Raw genomic sequence first — 16,501 nt, 5'->3', positions numbered from 1 at the left:
ATGCTAATAGAAATTAATTATCTACGTGTTGGATTCAGTGTTTTGCTAGTTTCAATATTTCTTACGAAAAACTACTTCTCTATTTTTTGGTAGTTATTCGTTCGGACGGATATTGATTCGTTAAGACAAGCTTAACATTATTTCCAAGAATTTTAAAGATGATCAGTTTCTTTTTTTTTTTTGGTACTATTTTTGATTACGGTATACTCCGTTTATCTTATTCAATAGGAGGGCTCACGGTGGGTGGGACTGGGTCGATAAAGATACATTTATTTAAGTCCATTTAGTCAAGGGTCGTATCACAAACATGATTTAATCCCACTATTCATTAGGAGCTGTGTAGCATAGTTGTTAGCTCGTTAGTCTTAAAGGAAAATGTTACTCAGTATTTTTATTGCTAGGGTTCAAACCCCACGAATACCATATTATTTTTTAATAACAGAATAATTTTTTCCGAGAAAATTTTTCTCAAAAAAATATTATCATAATTTCATAAAATTTCAATAAAGATAACTTTACTCTAAATACTAAATTCACAAATGGAATATGATTTTTACATATCTGATGTTATAGGCATTTTGGTGATCCCTCTGCAGAATAGAGCATATGAACCTATTGCATACTGATGTAGAGGGCTTAGCCTAGGCTATATATAGTTTTAGCTTTCCGAAACTTCGATATGAGTGAAACTCAGAATACGGTGAATCCTGTGTTTTACTTTACTTTATTTGTGATCTATAAGACAACATACACAATGATAACAGAAATATAACAGGCAGGGGCTCAGAGGCTGTAACACTCACCTGGTTCAAAACTCAACAAAAATAAATATATCCTACTAATTCATAAAACAATCACTCATCATATAATTTCTAACTGAAATCACTGTGCTAAGTTGTTACCTTTCACAGAAAGATGCTATTACTTAATTGGTAATAATTAACTTAAACAGCAGAAGTACATAGACAAAAGAAATACCAGAGCCTATCAGTTATAATGACTTCTGTCACATACTGGGCATGTATAAGATATTTCTGTTTACATCAGGATTAATTGGATAATAGTTCATAAATAAACAAGATATCATGAATGATAAATCTTAGTTTTCACTGATATGATTAAATGAAGAGAATCTCTCTCTCTCTCTCTCTCTCTCTCTCTCTCTCTCTCTCGGGGCGAAAATACTGCCAACTACATGTTAAACCTAACACAACACCCCACTCTTTTCAGTCATTTTACATTATACAGGTTTCTCCTCTAACATTCATTTACAGGAATGTTTATACATGTAGACATATGATCTACCACCTTCTCTTATCAAAACACAAGGAATATCGAATTCATTTATTTTAAAAATCTTTCCTTGCTATATCTAATAATTTGACCTATTAAGCAGAGAACAAAAGTATGTTTAATAATAAAAAAACAAAAGTTGTAAATATATCCATCAATGTAGACATATTGAAATGCATAACTATGTGACAAGCTTGGTACAAGTTAGCCATTACTGAATGCCATTTCACTGATACCATGGTAACAGACTAGCTGGCAATGGCGTAGATGATCAGCGACACAGCGATGATGATAATCGCCACGACAACCAGGATATACAGAGTTTTCCTGCGAGATTTCTTCTACAAACAAAAAATTTTTTTTTAATATTTTTTAGAGTATTGTACTAAGATATTACATAATATAATGTGATTTAACTGAAAGATCTTTCAGTTCTGTTAAATTTTTAAGCCTGTGAAAAAACCTTGCTTTTATAAAATGAACAGCCTTCTTTTGAAAATCAAATGGAGAAAACCTTTTTGTAATACACATATTTAGAAATAGCTTTAATGGAGAATTTTAATGTCCAATTTACAAATTGCCTGTAGAAAAAGTCAAATTCACTTTTCTTTAGCATAATCCTTAGAATCTTTAAATCATATTTTTTTCACATTTTTTATAAGATAAATATTTGCATGCATTCCATTCTCTAGAAAAAAGCTGTCAAATAAAATTGTTGGATGATCTTGAAAGATGAAAATCAGGGAAAGGCTAATGAAAATCCCTTAATGACAAGTTCTTACAGCCCACTGTTGCAATGACAATGGTGAAAATTTCCTACCTTCACAGAGAGGATGAAAGTTAAGATAAAGATGAATGACCTTGTTGTTTTTATTGTTTTGTACTGAAAGAATTCAGGTGGGGAGGAAGATAAATGTTTTCTTCCATACTTGCATTGAAGAAGAAAATATAAAACTGTAATAAATTGTACTTGTTGTTTTTTCAGAGAAATAAGACAACTGTTAATGCTTTTGTTCTTGCTTAAATTACAAAATGTGAAAAAAAATCATACACCACACTTTGCTGCCATGCACTGCAGCAGGAAGAAAATGAAGAAGATAATGATACATCGTGATTACTTTGTTTTGTAATTATGATGCAGGCGATGATGAAAATGATGACATACCTACTTCTCATTACCTGGTGTTGTGATGAGGATACAATATACTTACTGTAAAGTATTAAACTGAGAATGAAAACAATAATGATGAAAATGATGACATACCTACTTCTCATTACCTGGTGTTGTGATGAGGATACAATATACATACTGTGAAGTATTAAACTGAGAATGAAAACAATAATGATGAAAATGATGACATACCTACTTCTCATTACCTGGTGTTGTGATGAGGATACAATATACTTACTGTGAAGTATTAAACTGAGAATGAAAACAATAATGATGAAAATGATGACATACCTAGTTATTTTTAGCGCCCAGTGTTGCAGCGATGATGATTACGATGACAGCTAATACTACGACAAGGATGACAACACATATACATTTTTTTCTGCGTGCTTTTGACTGAAATAAGGACATAAATAATATTCAAAACACAATAATTTAAATGAAGATTGTAAAAAAACTGAAGTTTTCAACTCATTTAAATTTAAAAGGCTTGAAGTGATCTTTAACTAAAGTATGTAGATATATCATAGAAATAAATATTATATAATGCTTTAAATAAAGATAACTGTGAAATTCAAGTACGAGTAGGAAATTCAAATATCTAGCATTCCATTCATTTCCCCTTAACATGCCTAAGGAAGTCTGGGTAATGTAGAAATAAAGTAATATAAAATAAACTGATGTCATAATTTTGCCAAAAATTCAATTGAAATTCATCTAAAAAGAGAGTTTAACATATGAAATGAATCCACAAAACCCTTACAAGTGAAGTTATGAGAATTGTGTCTGTTTGAAACCAAAATCAAGACACTGAGGTTCTACCGACTGCTTACAAAAAAATATTGTAGTTACTTATATTTTTAAATGAAACAGAATATAACTGAGAAAAACATACAAGTATAAACAAAGTTAACAAAAAGATTCTACAAATAAAAAAAATCGACTTCTAAATCAATGAGAGCGTGCAGATGTAACCATGGTGATACCTGATAAGAGCTGGCCAGTAACAACTGTTTCTGACCGCTCTCTACATGACTGTGAGAGTTCTCCACATTCGTCTCTATGGAATCTGAAACAGGTCATTATAATAACCTTTCTGCACTCTCAGTCCTCTAATAAAAGTATGTCCACAAAAACTCTCAATTCCAAGACCATATGATATCCCCCACCCACCGACCCACCCTTCCCTACCAAAAAAGAAGAAAAAAAAGAAACACTAGTGTTTTCAAAATCTCTGGTCTTAGAAACAAGACTTTTTGTGTACCAACACCTATCTTTACCTGTGTACCTATATATCCCCCCTTTGCCTGTTGAGTAGGGACCCTATACCTGACCTAGACCCTCCCATGTCCTGCTCCCCTTTCAGTTGTTAATACCTGATAGTTCTGGGCCTGTGACAATTGTTTTCTCCCTTCCTCCACATGAGTAGCAGTGGTCTCCACGTTAGCTTCTATACTATCTGTAACAATACTAATCAACGTACTAAAAGTACTGAAAGACAGAAACTCAGTAGAGCTATCCTAAACAAAACTCATTGAGCTGCAGGTACTGACAAGCAGAATCAGCCTCTCTGTATTGTTTTAGTAACACTAATCAAAGCAGTGGGAGAATTAAAACAAGACTAAACTCAAGATAACCTCATTTTGATGAATGTTATATAAATATGAAGCATGGTCTCTGGCAGAATAATTACTGACTGAATTGTTAATAAGATGCATTTGTCAAGTCCTCAGAGATGCTTTAAGAGCTCATAGTTATTTAAAATGGACATTCTTCAAAACAAATTCACCTGGGCATGCTTACAAAAAATACTGATCTTAGGCATTCAAAAATAAAGATGGGTATCAATTTTTCCTGAAAAATGTACACGTATCTCTCAAAAAGCATCCAGTGGCACCTATGTCTCAGGTGCAGGGCTTTCGGATTTTTATTTATGTCAAAGCCATGGCATTTAAACTTCTTTTCTATCATAAATCTAACAGCATTTATTCAATCATAAATCTAACAGCATTTAATCAATTATAAATCTAACAGCATTCAATCAAAGAACAAATCCATTCGAAGGCATAAAGTAAAATACAGTTACAGTGAACAGACTTATATTAATTAAAACCATTCTTATAGCAAAGTTATATTCATTCCCTGTTGTTTTAAGGCATATCATGAATTTATCTAAATGTAACAAATTCATATGTAACAAATCATAATTGGCCATGCTATAAGCATGTTTTTCCTGTATTGCATTAGGATTTCAGATACATCAAATAAAACACTTGTAATAAAAAATCTGAAACTGATCTTTTTTTCTTTTTTTTTTTTTTTTTTTTTTTGAAGAATACCAACTAACAAGTACTTTTTTTTTTGCTCTATAATTTTATTTTCACCCCTTTTGCATTCTTAAAATAAGAAGCCTCAATACTAGTTTTGTATGGATTCATAGTACAGCCAAACTTGTCATAGCGGTCACCTTTATCCAATGGTCACTTGTCCTATGTGGTCATTTTTTTTCCTCCCAATGAATTTTCCTATATAATGTAACTCTATTAAGCAGTCACCTGCGTAACGCGGTCAGCAGTCATCAAATTTCATGTAAAATCGCCGTTTTACCTCGTATATAGCGGCCATTTTGTCCGATCACGTGACCAGATCTAAAGTCAGGTGACTCCCAATTTTTGTCCCTAATGTAAATAATTGGTCTTGTGTAGTAAGATCATGGAAAAAATAATTGGCTTTATTTAAACCATTCAAAATATTGGATAATTTATTTATTTTTTTAACAAAACTAAACAAGGGTGCTAGTGACTGACAAGGTTATCAGGAAAACGGACTTACGAGAATATTAATCTTATTGAATTGGAATCCAGAATTTAAAAATCGGAGTAATATTAAAAAACAAGGGTGCTGGTGACTGACAAGGTTATCAGGAAAACGGACTTACGAGAATATTAATCTTATTGAATTGGAATCTAGAATTTAAAAATCGGAGTAATATTAAAAAACAAGGCATCCTTATTTATCTATGTATTAATGGATACAATAATTAGGTGTTTCCTAATTATTAGTTCATATTTGGCATGCCCAACTCTGATAGGCGTAATTGTGTAAACGCATGGCAGGCCATTTTTAACACATAAGAAACGTATTATTTGTAGAAACCCTAACTGTTTTGTATACACAATGTGTCCTGATTATCGTGATTTTCAACTAGGTAAGACGACCGTTAGGATTAGTCACTCTTAATTGCTTACAACACCTGTGAATTTGATATCAATTTGTATTATGCACTGCTTTGATAAACTGAGAATATTATGACTTGTCTGTTTTTTACGCTACTTTTTATGTATTATATTAAACATATAATTATCAGGACTAACTAAACTTGTTTTTTAGAGGCAGTTTAGATAAAAAAAAAAACATTATATTTTATTCATGGCACAACAAGATAATGTAATCTTATAATGAAAGAAAGTTTTGTTGTTGTTTGGAGGGAGGATAATGCAATGCCCTATTAGTTTGTTGGAGTCATCAAATTTAGCTTGAACTTAATCTTGAGACAATTTAAATTTCTAAAAATAAAAATCTAACTGAGACCTTTGATTTCCAAAACACATCTTTCTTTAATATTCCATGATGTAGTACATGTATTTTAAAACACAGAACTTACATAAATTGGAAAAGAATTTCTCTTGAAAAAAGAAGAACCTCTTTTCAAAGGTCACCTCTCTATAAAGGTCACTTTTAATGGTTCCCGCAGGTGACTGCTTAATACAGGTTTGACTGTAAATATTAAACTTTGTTTAATTTGATTTGGCTTTCTATGTCATGCCTTACCTAGCATCTCTCCTTGTTCATGAACCAGCATTCCCAAATCTTTAAAGATCTGATTCACATCTGTGATATCACTCTACAATACACAAGGTATAACATATATATATATATTATTATAACAGTAACTTGATCCGAAGAGCCGTATCACGTCAAGTTGACAGGCGCGGATCATCAGATCAAACGAGACGTGAAGCGTCGAGTTTGATCTGATGATCCGTGCCTGTCAACGAGACGTGATACGGCTCTTCGGATCAAGTTACTGTTATAATGATAAATTTATTATATACCCCTTAACAACTAGCAAAATATGATAAAAGAAAAAACTTTTTGGATCAATTACATAACTTTTATCCATTAAACAAACCATTTTGTCAAGGAACTTTTCGATGCGCGAGAATAAAAACGTCATTTATCTGTGTACTACGTCATCAGTTTCAGAGAGGGGTGATATGGATTCAGAAAACCACAGTGTGGTGATCTGGAACGTCGGATCACATCGTCTCGTGATTGCGTAAATTCAACAGTAAAACTGAGTGACAAACAGTTGGGTAATGATGTATATAATAAAAATTAGTACAATGCAGTGAAGGACAAACAATTAATTATCTGTGCTACCCTTTCCATCAAGATTAACTACATTTTATACATACTGGAGATAATTAACTGTGATCAAATTTCTTTCATTTGTATAAAACACTTTTACTCTTAAATACAAAAGTAACCCTTTATGACAATTTTTGAGTACTAGGCAGGTCTTCATTATCATTTCAGTTGTAAGAAAGTCAATAAAATGTCTAAAGCTTTGATACAACACTTGGTTATATTTTCATTTTATTTCCTCTCTTGATTCTATTTGTCACATACTGCAGATCAAAATAAATCCTGGATATCTATCCTACACCTGTAACAGTCTATACGTTAGTACACTGCTGATATTGCAGGTCTTACCTCCAGCTGTTTAATGGCGTCCTCCCTCTCTCGCAGCATTTCAAGATCAACATCCTCCTCCATCTGTAGAATCTGACGGGTCTGGGAGAACCTGTAAAATCAAACAATCATCAAATACTGTAAAATCAAACAATCATCAAATACTGTAAAATCAAACAATCATCAAATCTGTAAAATCAATCATCAAATACTGTAAAATCAAACAATCATCAAATACTGTAAAATCAAACAATCATCAAATACTGTAAAATCAAACAATCATCAAATACTGTAAAATCAAACAATCATCAAATACTGTAAGTAAAAGGTGTACAGATATATCTGGGAGAACCTGTAAAATCAAACACGTTATCATCAAATACTGTAAGTAAAAGGTGTACAGATATATCTGGGAGAACCTGTAAAATCAAACACGTTATCATCAAATACTGTAAGTAAAAGGTGTACAGATATATCTGGGAGAACCTGTAAAATCAAACACGTTATCATCAAATACTGTAAGTAAAAGGTGTACAGATATATCTGGGAGAACCTGTAAAATCAAACATCTTATCATCAAATACTGTAAGTAAAAGGTGTACAAATATATCTGGACATAATCATTGCTCTATTTAAAGACAAAATATAGGCATTAGCGAAAAGACACACAAATCCATAAAAATCAAACAATTTTATCTACATGTAAAAAATAAACGAACTGGAGGATTGTTTGAACATTGAAATGGACTATTCTGCTACCCATCTACGAAATCTCAATGTTTCCATTAAACACACTGAACTTAATTTTTTCAATTTTAAACCTGCTTGTCATGACTTGATTCTATTTTAAGACAAGCGATTTTTTTCTACCCATTGGGAATGGGTCCGGTACTGATTCAATTGGGAAAAATACAAATGGGAATTTTCTGCCATGTCAACAAATGAAATTTATTTTGGGTTTATTCAATACCTTATTACCTATTAATTCATGCTTTAAAGAATAATCAACAAGTATTCATTGTTTTACATATTAATGTCCCTTGTTCTCTCGTTGTCATGCTTTCAAGTTGTCAAAAATGTAAGACACTCTCATGACTACGATGTCAACAACACGTGTCCCGTCATATTACCACTGAACTCTCTTTCCATTTCAGAGGAAGTTAAACATTTAGTTAACTCATACAACATTTCATATGAAAAGACGAAGTCTGTTCCTTGGCAGTTGAATTGGAATTTTTTCCCTTAAAATTGGGAAAAATTAATGTTTTTGGCATTGGGAATGGTACTGTTTACCAGTACCAGTTATATAAGGAAATAAACGCTGTTAAGAATACTTCCAGACTGAGGAACTATAGTTAAATAAAACACCTACCCTGGGGTCATTGACATTTCATCTCTGCTGTGACTTTCATCTTCAAAGGGAGACTATAAAAAGATACCACTTTCATAATTCTTAAACATAAAAGAAGAGTTTATAAATACACTATAAAATGCTAGAGAAAGAGTTATATGCCCCTTTTCAAGTAAAATATGGCGGCAAACAATGTGGAATTCTTTTGAAATGAAGAGAACACCTGCTACATGAAATCACTTACTTTAAAGCTGTTTCTCACTACTGCAACAAGATAACTAAAAATTCTTGTGGCACAAGTTCAGTTAGCCACATATGCCGACACAACGCAGCCAGGCAATGTCAATTTCAACTTGAAAACGTATTATATTTGCATTTGTGTTTTCTCATTAGATAAAAATGAAGCAGAAATGAATATCAATTTTATATCGTAATATACATGTATTGCAATACAAAATTTAATATTGCAATATATCACGATAAGATTTTTCAGTCGCGATACCCAACACCAACTATAACTAGATATTAAAAGATTTTTTTCCCTATATATTCTGAGACTCATGTAAAATTTTGAAATCCTATTAAGGCCCCATCCTAGCCCCGGGGCCATGATTTGAACAAACTTAAACTTACACCATGTTAGGAAGCTTTTACAAAAGTTTAATCTTTTCTGACCCAGTGGTTCTTGAGAAGAATTATAAAGACACTCCATATTTTTGCATTTTCTTGATTACTTACCCTTTAAAGAGGGCATGGCCTTTCATTGAATTAACTTAAATCCCCTTCACCCAAGGATCCTTTGTGTTAAATTTGTTTGAATCATCCCAATGCTTCAGGAGAAGAAGCCCAAAATGAGATAAGTTAACAGACAAACAGATGAGCAAGAAATGGACCTCAATGGAAAAGCTCACATAAGCCTTTTTAGGCTCTGGTGCTATAAAACTTAGATGAGTTTATTTTTTATCTCAGTCTCATTTTTCCACCATTATTTGTTTTTGTAAAAGTGAGACTGAGATTAAATGTGAGCTTGTCTCAGTTTTATGGCCCATGAGCCAGGTGAGCTAGCATCAGTATCTAATTACCTTTGAGAAGTTTCCTGAGTGAACCCTTGCTCGAGCCACGCTTGCTCTCTCTTTCTCAGCTGCAGTCCTCTGAATGGTTTGAAAGTTTCTTAGTGCTGTACTGAACTCATCTGTCAAACGATCTCGTTGCATCCTCCATTTGCTCTATAAATAAACAAAACAGCATTGATACAAGCATATAAAAAGTTTAGTACATTGTAAATGTAAAAAATTCTTAGTTCTAAGTTCTTGCTTAGTCTCTGTCTTTCTCATACAAGCCTCAGATATTCTGAGGCAGGAAAACTGAGCAAAGTTTATTTTCATATTTGTTTGTCTGTGTTGTGACCTCTTAGTTCATCCCTTTGTCTCTCTCACCTGTTCTGATGGGGGAACTATCAGGTGGGCTAACTGCTTCAAATCTTTGTTTGTCTGTGTTGTGACCTCTAAGTTCTGAGCAATGTAAGTTTGTATGTATGTTTGTCTTTGTTGTGACCTCTAAGTTCTGAGCAATGTAAATTTGTATGTATATTTGCTTGTGTTGTGACCTCAAAGTTCTGAGCAATGTAAATGTGTATGTTTGTTTGTCTGTGTTGTGACCTCTAAGTTTATCTCTTGTCTCTCTCACCTGTTCTGATGGGGGAACTGTGTACAATATAAATGTGTATGTTTGTTTGTCTGTGTTGTGACCTCTCTAAGTTTATCTCTTGTCTCTCTCACCTGTTCTGATGGGGGAACTGTGTACAAAGTAAATGTGTATGTTTGTTTGTCTGTGTTGTGACCTCTAAGTTTATCCCTCACCTGTTCTGATGGGGGAACTGTGTACAAAGTAAATGTGTATGTTTGTTTGTCTGTGTTGTGACCTCTAAGTTTATCCCTCACCTGTTCTGATGGGGGAACTGTGTACAATATAAATGTGTATGTTTGTTTGTCTGTGTTGTGACCTCTAAGTTTATCTCTTGTCTCTCTCACCTGTTCTGATGGGGGAACTGTGTACAATATAAATGTGTATGTTTGTTTGTCTGTGTTGTGACCTCTAAGTTTATCCCTCACCTGTTCTGATGGGGGAACTGTGTACAATATAAATGTGTATGTTTGTTTGTCTGTGTTGTGACCTCTAAGTTTATCCCTTGCCTCTCTCACCTGTTCTGATGGGGGAACTGTGTACAATGTAAATGTGTATGTTTGTTTTTCTGTGTTGTGACCTCTAAGTTTATCCCTCACCTGTTCTGATGGAGGAACTGTCAGATGAGCTAACTGCTTTAAATCTTTGTTTGTATCTTTAGCCACTTGATTTGTATTGTGAGTAATCTGGTGTCTGTAATACAAACCAAACATCTACAATAATTAATGTTCTTGTCTACAGAAGTTTTACAAACAGACATCATTATATTTCCATGTTAACACAAAAAATTCATTCAGTCTTTACGAAGCAATTCATTTAAAGCCTGAACAGAGATAGGTTGAGGTTATGCTAAGAATATCTGGTAGTTTATTCATCAACTGTTATTAAAAGGAATCTCATAGATTAATGAATAGAATTTTAAGTATAACATTTAATGTATTGTTTTTAAAAATGTCTCTTTTTATAAATTGAGAGAGGACTTCCTGACTTACACTCTGTCACGGATTTCTTCTGAGTCCTGAGGTGTCCCAATTTTGGATACATTATTCTGTATCTGTGCCACTGAATAAAAATAAAGATTTCTCTGACTTAAAATTCACTCAATGAAGTAAAATAAGTATCAATAACAGGACAGATACCCCGACTGTCTGAAAAGTACAATGATCCAATAGCAACTAGTTTATTCACTCAAGTCCAGTTATTTAAATGAACCATTCTGTGTGATTCTCTGTATGTTACTACTGACAGTTACACATATTTACCTACCATTCTGCGTGATTCTCTGTATGTTACTACTGACAGTTACACATATTTACCTACCATACTGTGTGATTCTCTGTATGTTACTATTGACAGTTACACATATTTTATCTACCATTCTGTGTGATTCTCTGTAAGTTACTACTGACAGTTACACATATTTTATCTACCATTCTGTGTGATTCTCTGTAAGTTACTACTGACAGTTACACGTATTTACCTACCATTCTGTGTGATTCTCTGTAAGTTACTACTGACAGTTACACGTATTTACCTACCATTCTGTGTGATTCTCTGTATGTTACTACTGACAGTTACACGTATTTACCTACCATTCTGTGTGATTTTCTGTATGTTACTACCGACAGTTACACATATTTACCTACCATTCTGTGTGATTCTTTGTATGTTACTACTGATGGTGTTGGTTAGTCTGGACAATTCACTTCCCCCTGCCCCTCCTACAAACAATTTACAAATAAAATTAATTCCTAGAACCTCTTCCGTAAAAGTATACTGTGTTTAACACATTACACCTGTGAATTTCTGAATTACTTGTGTACCTAAAACCTTTAAACTTCAAAAGTGTCTGGTAGAATGAGAATAACAAACAATATTTTTTGTTTGTGAAAATTTAAGTTGAAAGGCATTTTATTTACAATGTTGAATACAGCTTCATTAAAATTCTATTACATTTATTAATTAATTTGAAAGTGATCATACATGAATGTTCCAAAATTAAGGGCTGTCATTGATGGATTCTATACAGATTTATCATCAAATTATCAAACTGAATCCATTAATATATTACTTGTCAAACAAAACACTGTGTAAATTAAATTAAGTAAAACTATGACAAATCTTACATGTTTAAAGAATAATTCCTCTGAAGTAATATAAGTAATTCTATTTGCACTCAATCTTGAAAAATCATATGAAAATTGTAAATATACTGATATTTAGGTTAAAAAAAACTTCTTAATTTCTAGAATTGCGTTTTAGCAATAACTATAAAATGTTTAATTCTGTATGCTTTTAGCATGAAATACTTTGTTTACTCATAGAGTGTCTGTTTAAATGTTTTTAGATTAGGATATGGTGCTTGCACTGTACATCTTTTGTTGACAAATGTTTTTATCTATTGCTATACTGATAATGAAATTCTCATCAATGCAAACTTTTTCATTCACTAATTTTAACCCTCTTTTGCTAAAAAAATTCCAGCATTGTAATGCATTTATTGACTGGGTTCAAGGACAACATGCATTTTGTAAGACCCAAGAACCAAACTGTTTGTCTGAAGCCATTAGGCAAGAGGCAAACAGTTTTATTTGAGGGTTCCACAATGTGTTGCCCAAAAACACAGTCAATGAATTTTTGTTATACCTTTAAAATTTACTTTTATTATAACATATCCTGCCCTGGCTTCAATGTATGTGATGTATGTTACAAAATTTTAGTGTAAATTTTGTTTACATGTACTGCAGATTTAACTTGCATGGTCAATCCTGAAACTGTCAAACACTGATGATCGCAAATAAGATATACCTGATCATTCCTAAACTGGGGAATAAAGTGTAGACTAAAAAATGTTGTAGTGTTCCAACATCTCATCTACTGGTCCCAAATCTCACTGAGGCGTCCAAAATTGGTTTGGTTTTTTTTTTTTTTGGACCACTCAGTAAAACATTAGAAATGTTGGAGTATTACATTTATGTAGGAAACAATTTTTAAAGGTATAACAAAATCATTTAGTACATGATTAAATGTTCTTTTTTCAGAATTTATCGATGTGTAAACTCATATACCTTTGTACTCACAAACTGAATAAAAGTAGCACTTTTATGTAAAGTTTGTGAGTACAAAGGCATGAATTTACACATCGATAAATTCTAAAAAAAAAAAAAGAATGTTTAATTCTTATAATTCCAATTACGAAGTTTTAAAATTATTTCTCTTTGAAGTCTCCATACAATCTGTTATTTCTGACAGCGTAGGAATACTTTATGTCGTGATGTGGAAATGAATTGCAATCGAGATGAACGTCGATAAAGTTCAACTTTAGTTGTCAAAACATTTAATAAAATAAACTTATAAAAACTCTTCGAATATTGTTTAAGTCAACAAATATCGTAAATACAAGTAGACTTCAAAAGAATTCGTCCTTGACCATGTTGACAATATAACGAAGATGCTCTAAACGAAACTAGCAGACTGACAACAACCTTAATTTGCTCTGGTTTGTTCAAAGACGGAAAAGAATATAGGTGTAGAAAATTGAATTTGATGCCAATAAGGCAAGAGTCTAAGGTACGTTTCTCTTTCCTGTCACAGCGCTACCGAGAACTGAGCTGATTTGTTTTGTAGGCCTATTAGGAATGTTGAGAATATGACTTCAGAAATTTAAAATTCACACTCGTGATCTGACAGTGACATAAACATAATATTCCCATCTGTCAGTCCTGCATGTCGTCAGTTTTGTTTTTATTTAATTTCAAGTTTCTGTAATTGTTTAGCTAAAACACAGAATAGAAGTAACGATTTGTTTCTTCTTTTTTTTTTTTACAATAAAAGCCAGGTCAAGAAAGTAGTTCTGTATAAACTTTTTCTTGAATTTGTTCTCATCCAATCAAAACACAGGAAATCAATAAATAAAATTAAGATTGGAATTATTCGATAATAATGCTCAATACGTTTTTATTACAATGCACAGCTGTGATTTAAAAACTCTCTACTCATACATGAAAATAAACAGTGTTCCGATTGCTACATTTCAACTATATGGTACAAATTCCAACTATAATGAGGGCTTGTCCTAAGACAGTTTTATTATATACCCAACTGTTTGTCACTCAGTTTTACTGTTGAATTTATGCAATCACGTAACGGTGTGATCTGATGTTTCGGATCACCACATGGTTGTTTTCTGAATCAATATCATTCCTCTCTAAAATTGATGACATAGTACACAGATAAATGACATTTTTATTCTCGCGCATCAAAAAGTTCCTGACAAATGGTTTGTTTCATGGATAAAAGTTAGGTAATTGATCACAAAAATTTCCTTTTATTATATTTTGCTAGTTGTAAAGGGGTATATAATAAATTTATCATGCATTATAAAAGTAACTTGATTCGAAGAGCCCTATCACATCTCGTTTACAGGCGCGGATCATCAGATCAAACTTGTCACTTCACGTCTCGTTTGATCTGATGATCCAGGCCTGTCAACTTGACGTGATACGGATCTTCGGATCAAGTTACTGTTATAATAATATATATATTTTATTTTAAATACTCTATGACTGACCTGTTGCTGTCGGTGAATCACTTGTCTGATATGAGGAGAATCCTCCAAATTCACCTTTCCCGTAAGTGGCCATATTTCAGAGTCTACAATGACAAACTTTGCTTATATTGGAGATATATGGTTTTATAGTGATCATGATAATGGTTACACATTAGGAGTTGAAAATGAGGAACGACTTTACTTTACCGGTCCCCAGAAAAACGCGCTAAAATATAGTGTCGCCGTAGGCGACTTCAATATATATGAGATCGCGTGAGCGATCGAAAAAAATGAAAAATATGAGGTTTTAAGCCCTTTGGACCCCAAATTCGAATTCTACAGTTAAAAGTTTAGTTTAAAACTTCGTTTAACCTCGTTCTCTGAAAAAAGTAATAAATATTGTTTATTCAGTGAATTAGGAGACAAACATAACTGTGAACGAAGCGCGTGCGGCGCATGCTTAGTGCCGTTTCTTTTGTACTTAGCCATTTTTTTCATGTAAAAAAACCAACGAGATGTCGTTGAAGCTGAATTAAGATCTTGCAAAAAATACAGACGCAACTGAATTTCTTAATTAATCTAAAAGAACAAGACACTAACCCTAATCTCTCGGATGGTATGCGAGGACTAACCCATATCTCCCAGGCAGATGCTAGACCATGCTAGACTAACCCATGTGGAAAGACTAACCCTGATCTCTCGGGTGGATGCGAGACTAACCCTAATCAGTCGAAAACTTATGCAAGGACTAACCCTAATCTTTCAGGTGGGTGCAAGACTAATCCTAACCAGTCGAAAAATGTGCAAAACCAACCCTAATCAGTTGAGTGACGTAAATCTTACGTCATAGTGCAATGAGCGCGCGGATCTTGCGGATCTGGGGACCGGTAAAGTAAAGTCTACCCGAAAATGAATAGAATATGAAATGTTTAATCCTAAATAAGAACTCTTTTTCAGTCAGTCAGTGATGTCAAAATGAAATGTTCTTATCTGTTTGTAAACAACTAAACATGTGTGGTTTGTTACATATTTGTGATCTGCGTTCGTCTTTTTTTCAATAACAAATGATTATAAATTACCACATGTATAAAATAATCATTACTGATTATTGCAAATTTAAAATCTTATACTACCTTAAATTATATCTGACAGAGTAACTCCGGAAATCCTTGCTCTCCCTTCTTGACTCTCAGAATATTGATCGGTTTCTTTTGACTATTTATTTTCACGTGTAGAACTTGGTTAATTTAATAGAACATGATAATAATGGATAAAATGTACAAAAAAAGTTTTGCATGCTTTGGAATCTACCTTCCTTGATTTCGGGATACACACACCCACTTGTGATACTTCTTCACGGACAATAATACCATATTTGTGACGTCATCGATCATAAGATGTGTAAAAACTAGCTCGTTCCATGGAACGTCGTATTGAAGGGTGCTAGTCACTGCGCCCCAAAACCAGAACGCCCCATGCATGAGCGCCCCAAACATTTTTACCGGCGCCCAAGTACAAATATGAGCGCCCCAAATTTAAATCACGAGCGCCCCAAAATTAATTCACGAGCGCCCCTAATAAGCATTTCGAGCACCCCAAGGCTTATTAACTAGTAAAGAAATAAATTATTGGCTTTTTTTTTACATTTCGATGTAATAAAAAATATTGATATGAACAATTCACGAGCGCCCCAAATTAT

General features: G+C 33.1%; 1 protein-coding gene across 3 annotated transcripts; it reads right to left on the bottom strand.

The window, feature by feature from the left end:
* Positions 1-705: 705 nt before the first annotated feature.
* On the bottom strand, positions 706-16,184 carry LOC133200804 (syntaxin-7-like). 3 transcript variants are annotated; one of them, XM_061336609.1, is made up of 12 exons: positions 15,936-16,184; positions 14,824-14,906; positions 11,900-11,974; positions 11,246-11,315; positions 10,853-10,946; positions 9,653-9,796; positions 8,592-8,644; positions 7,241-7,331; positions 6,296-6,368; positions 3,451-3,533; positions 2,756-2,860; positions 706-1,634 (listed from the first exon to the last, which is right to left on the bottom strand). In XM_061336609.1, exons 2-11 carry the CDS (start codon positions 14,894-14,896, stop codon positions 2,756-2,758), a joined length of 861 nt encoding a protein of 286 aa, XP_061192593.1. In that variant the 5' UTR covers positions 14,897-14,906; positions 15,936-16,184; the 3' UTR covers positions 706-1,634. The 3 variants fall into 3 exon arrangements, with proteins under 3 accessions (XP_061192593.1, XP_061192591.1, XP_061192592.1); XM_061336607.1 differs by lacking the exon at positions 3,451-3,533 and adding an exon at positions 3,841-3,923 and having other exon boundaries at positions 15,936-16,178; XM_061336608.1 differs by lacking the exon at positions 3,451-3,533 and adding an exon at positions 3,841-3,923 and having other exon boundaries at positions 16,114-16,159.
* Between the last annotated feature and the right edge of the window lie 317 nt (positions 16,185-16,501).

This window comes from Saccostrea echinata, unplaced genomic scaffold, assembly GCF_033153115.1.
Source record: "Saccostrea echinata isolate AGI-Se365-2 ecotype Australia unplaced genomic scaffold, CSIRO_AGI_Sech_v1 ptg000041l, whole genome shotgun sequence".
Lineage (NCBI taxonomy): Eukaryota > Metazoa > Mollusca > Bivalvia > Ostreida > Ostreidae > Saccostrea > Saccostrea echinata.
This window is presented reverse-complemented; position numbering and strand designations above follow the sequence as displayed.

What these genes read in the sequence shown, in the direction of transcription:
- LOC133200804 (XM_061336609.1), bottom strand. Translation starts at nt 14,896, where the DNA reads ATGGCCACTTACGGGAAAGGTGAATTTGGAGGATTCTCCTCATATCAG. An exon ending in CAGTTCCTCCATCAGAACAG is followed by an intron (nt 9,797 to 10,852) that starts GTGAGGGATAAA and finishes GTTTATTTATAG; the next exon opens with AGCAAATGGAGGATGCAACG. An exon ending in ACGCCATTAAACAGCTGGAG is followed by an intron (nt 6,369 to 7,240) that starts GTAAGACCTGCA and finishes TGTGTATTGTAG; the next exon opens with AGTGATATCACAGATGTGAA.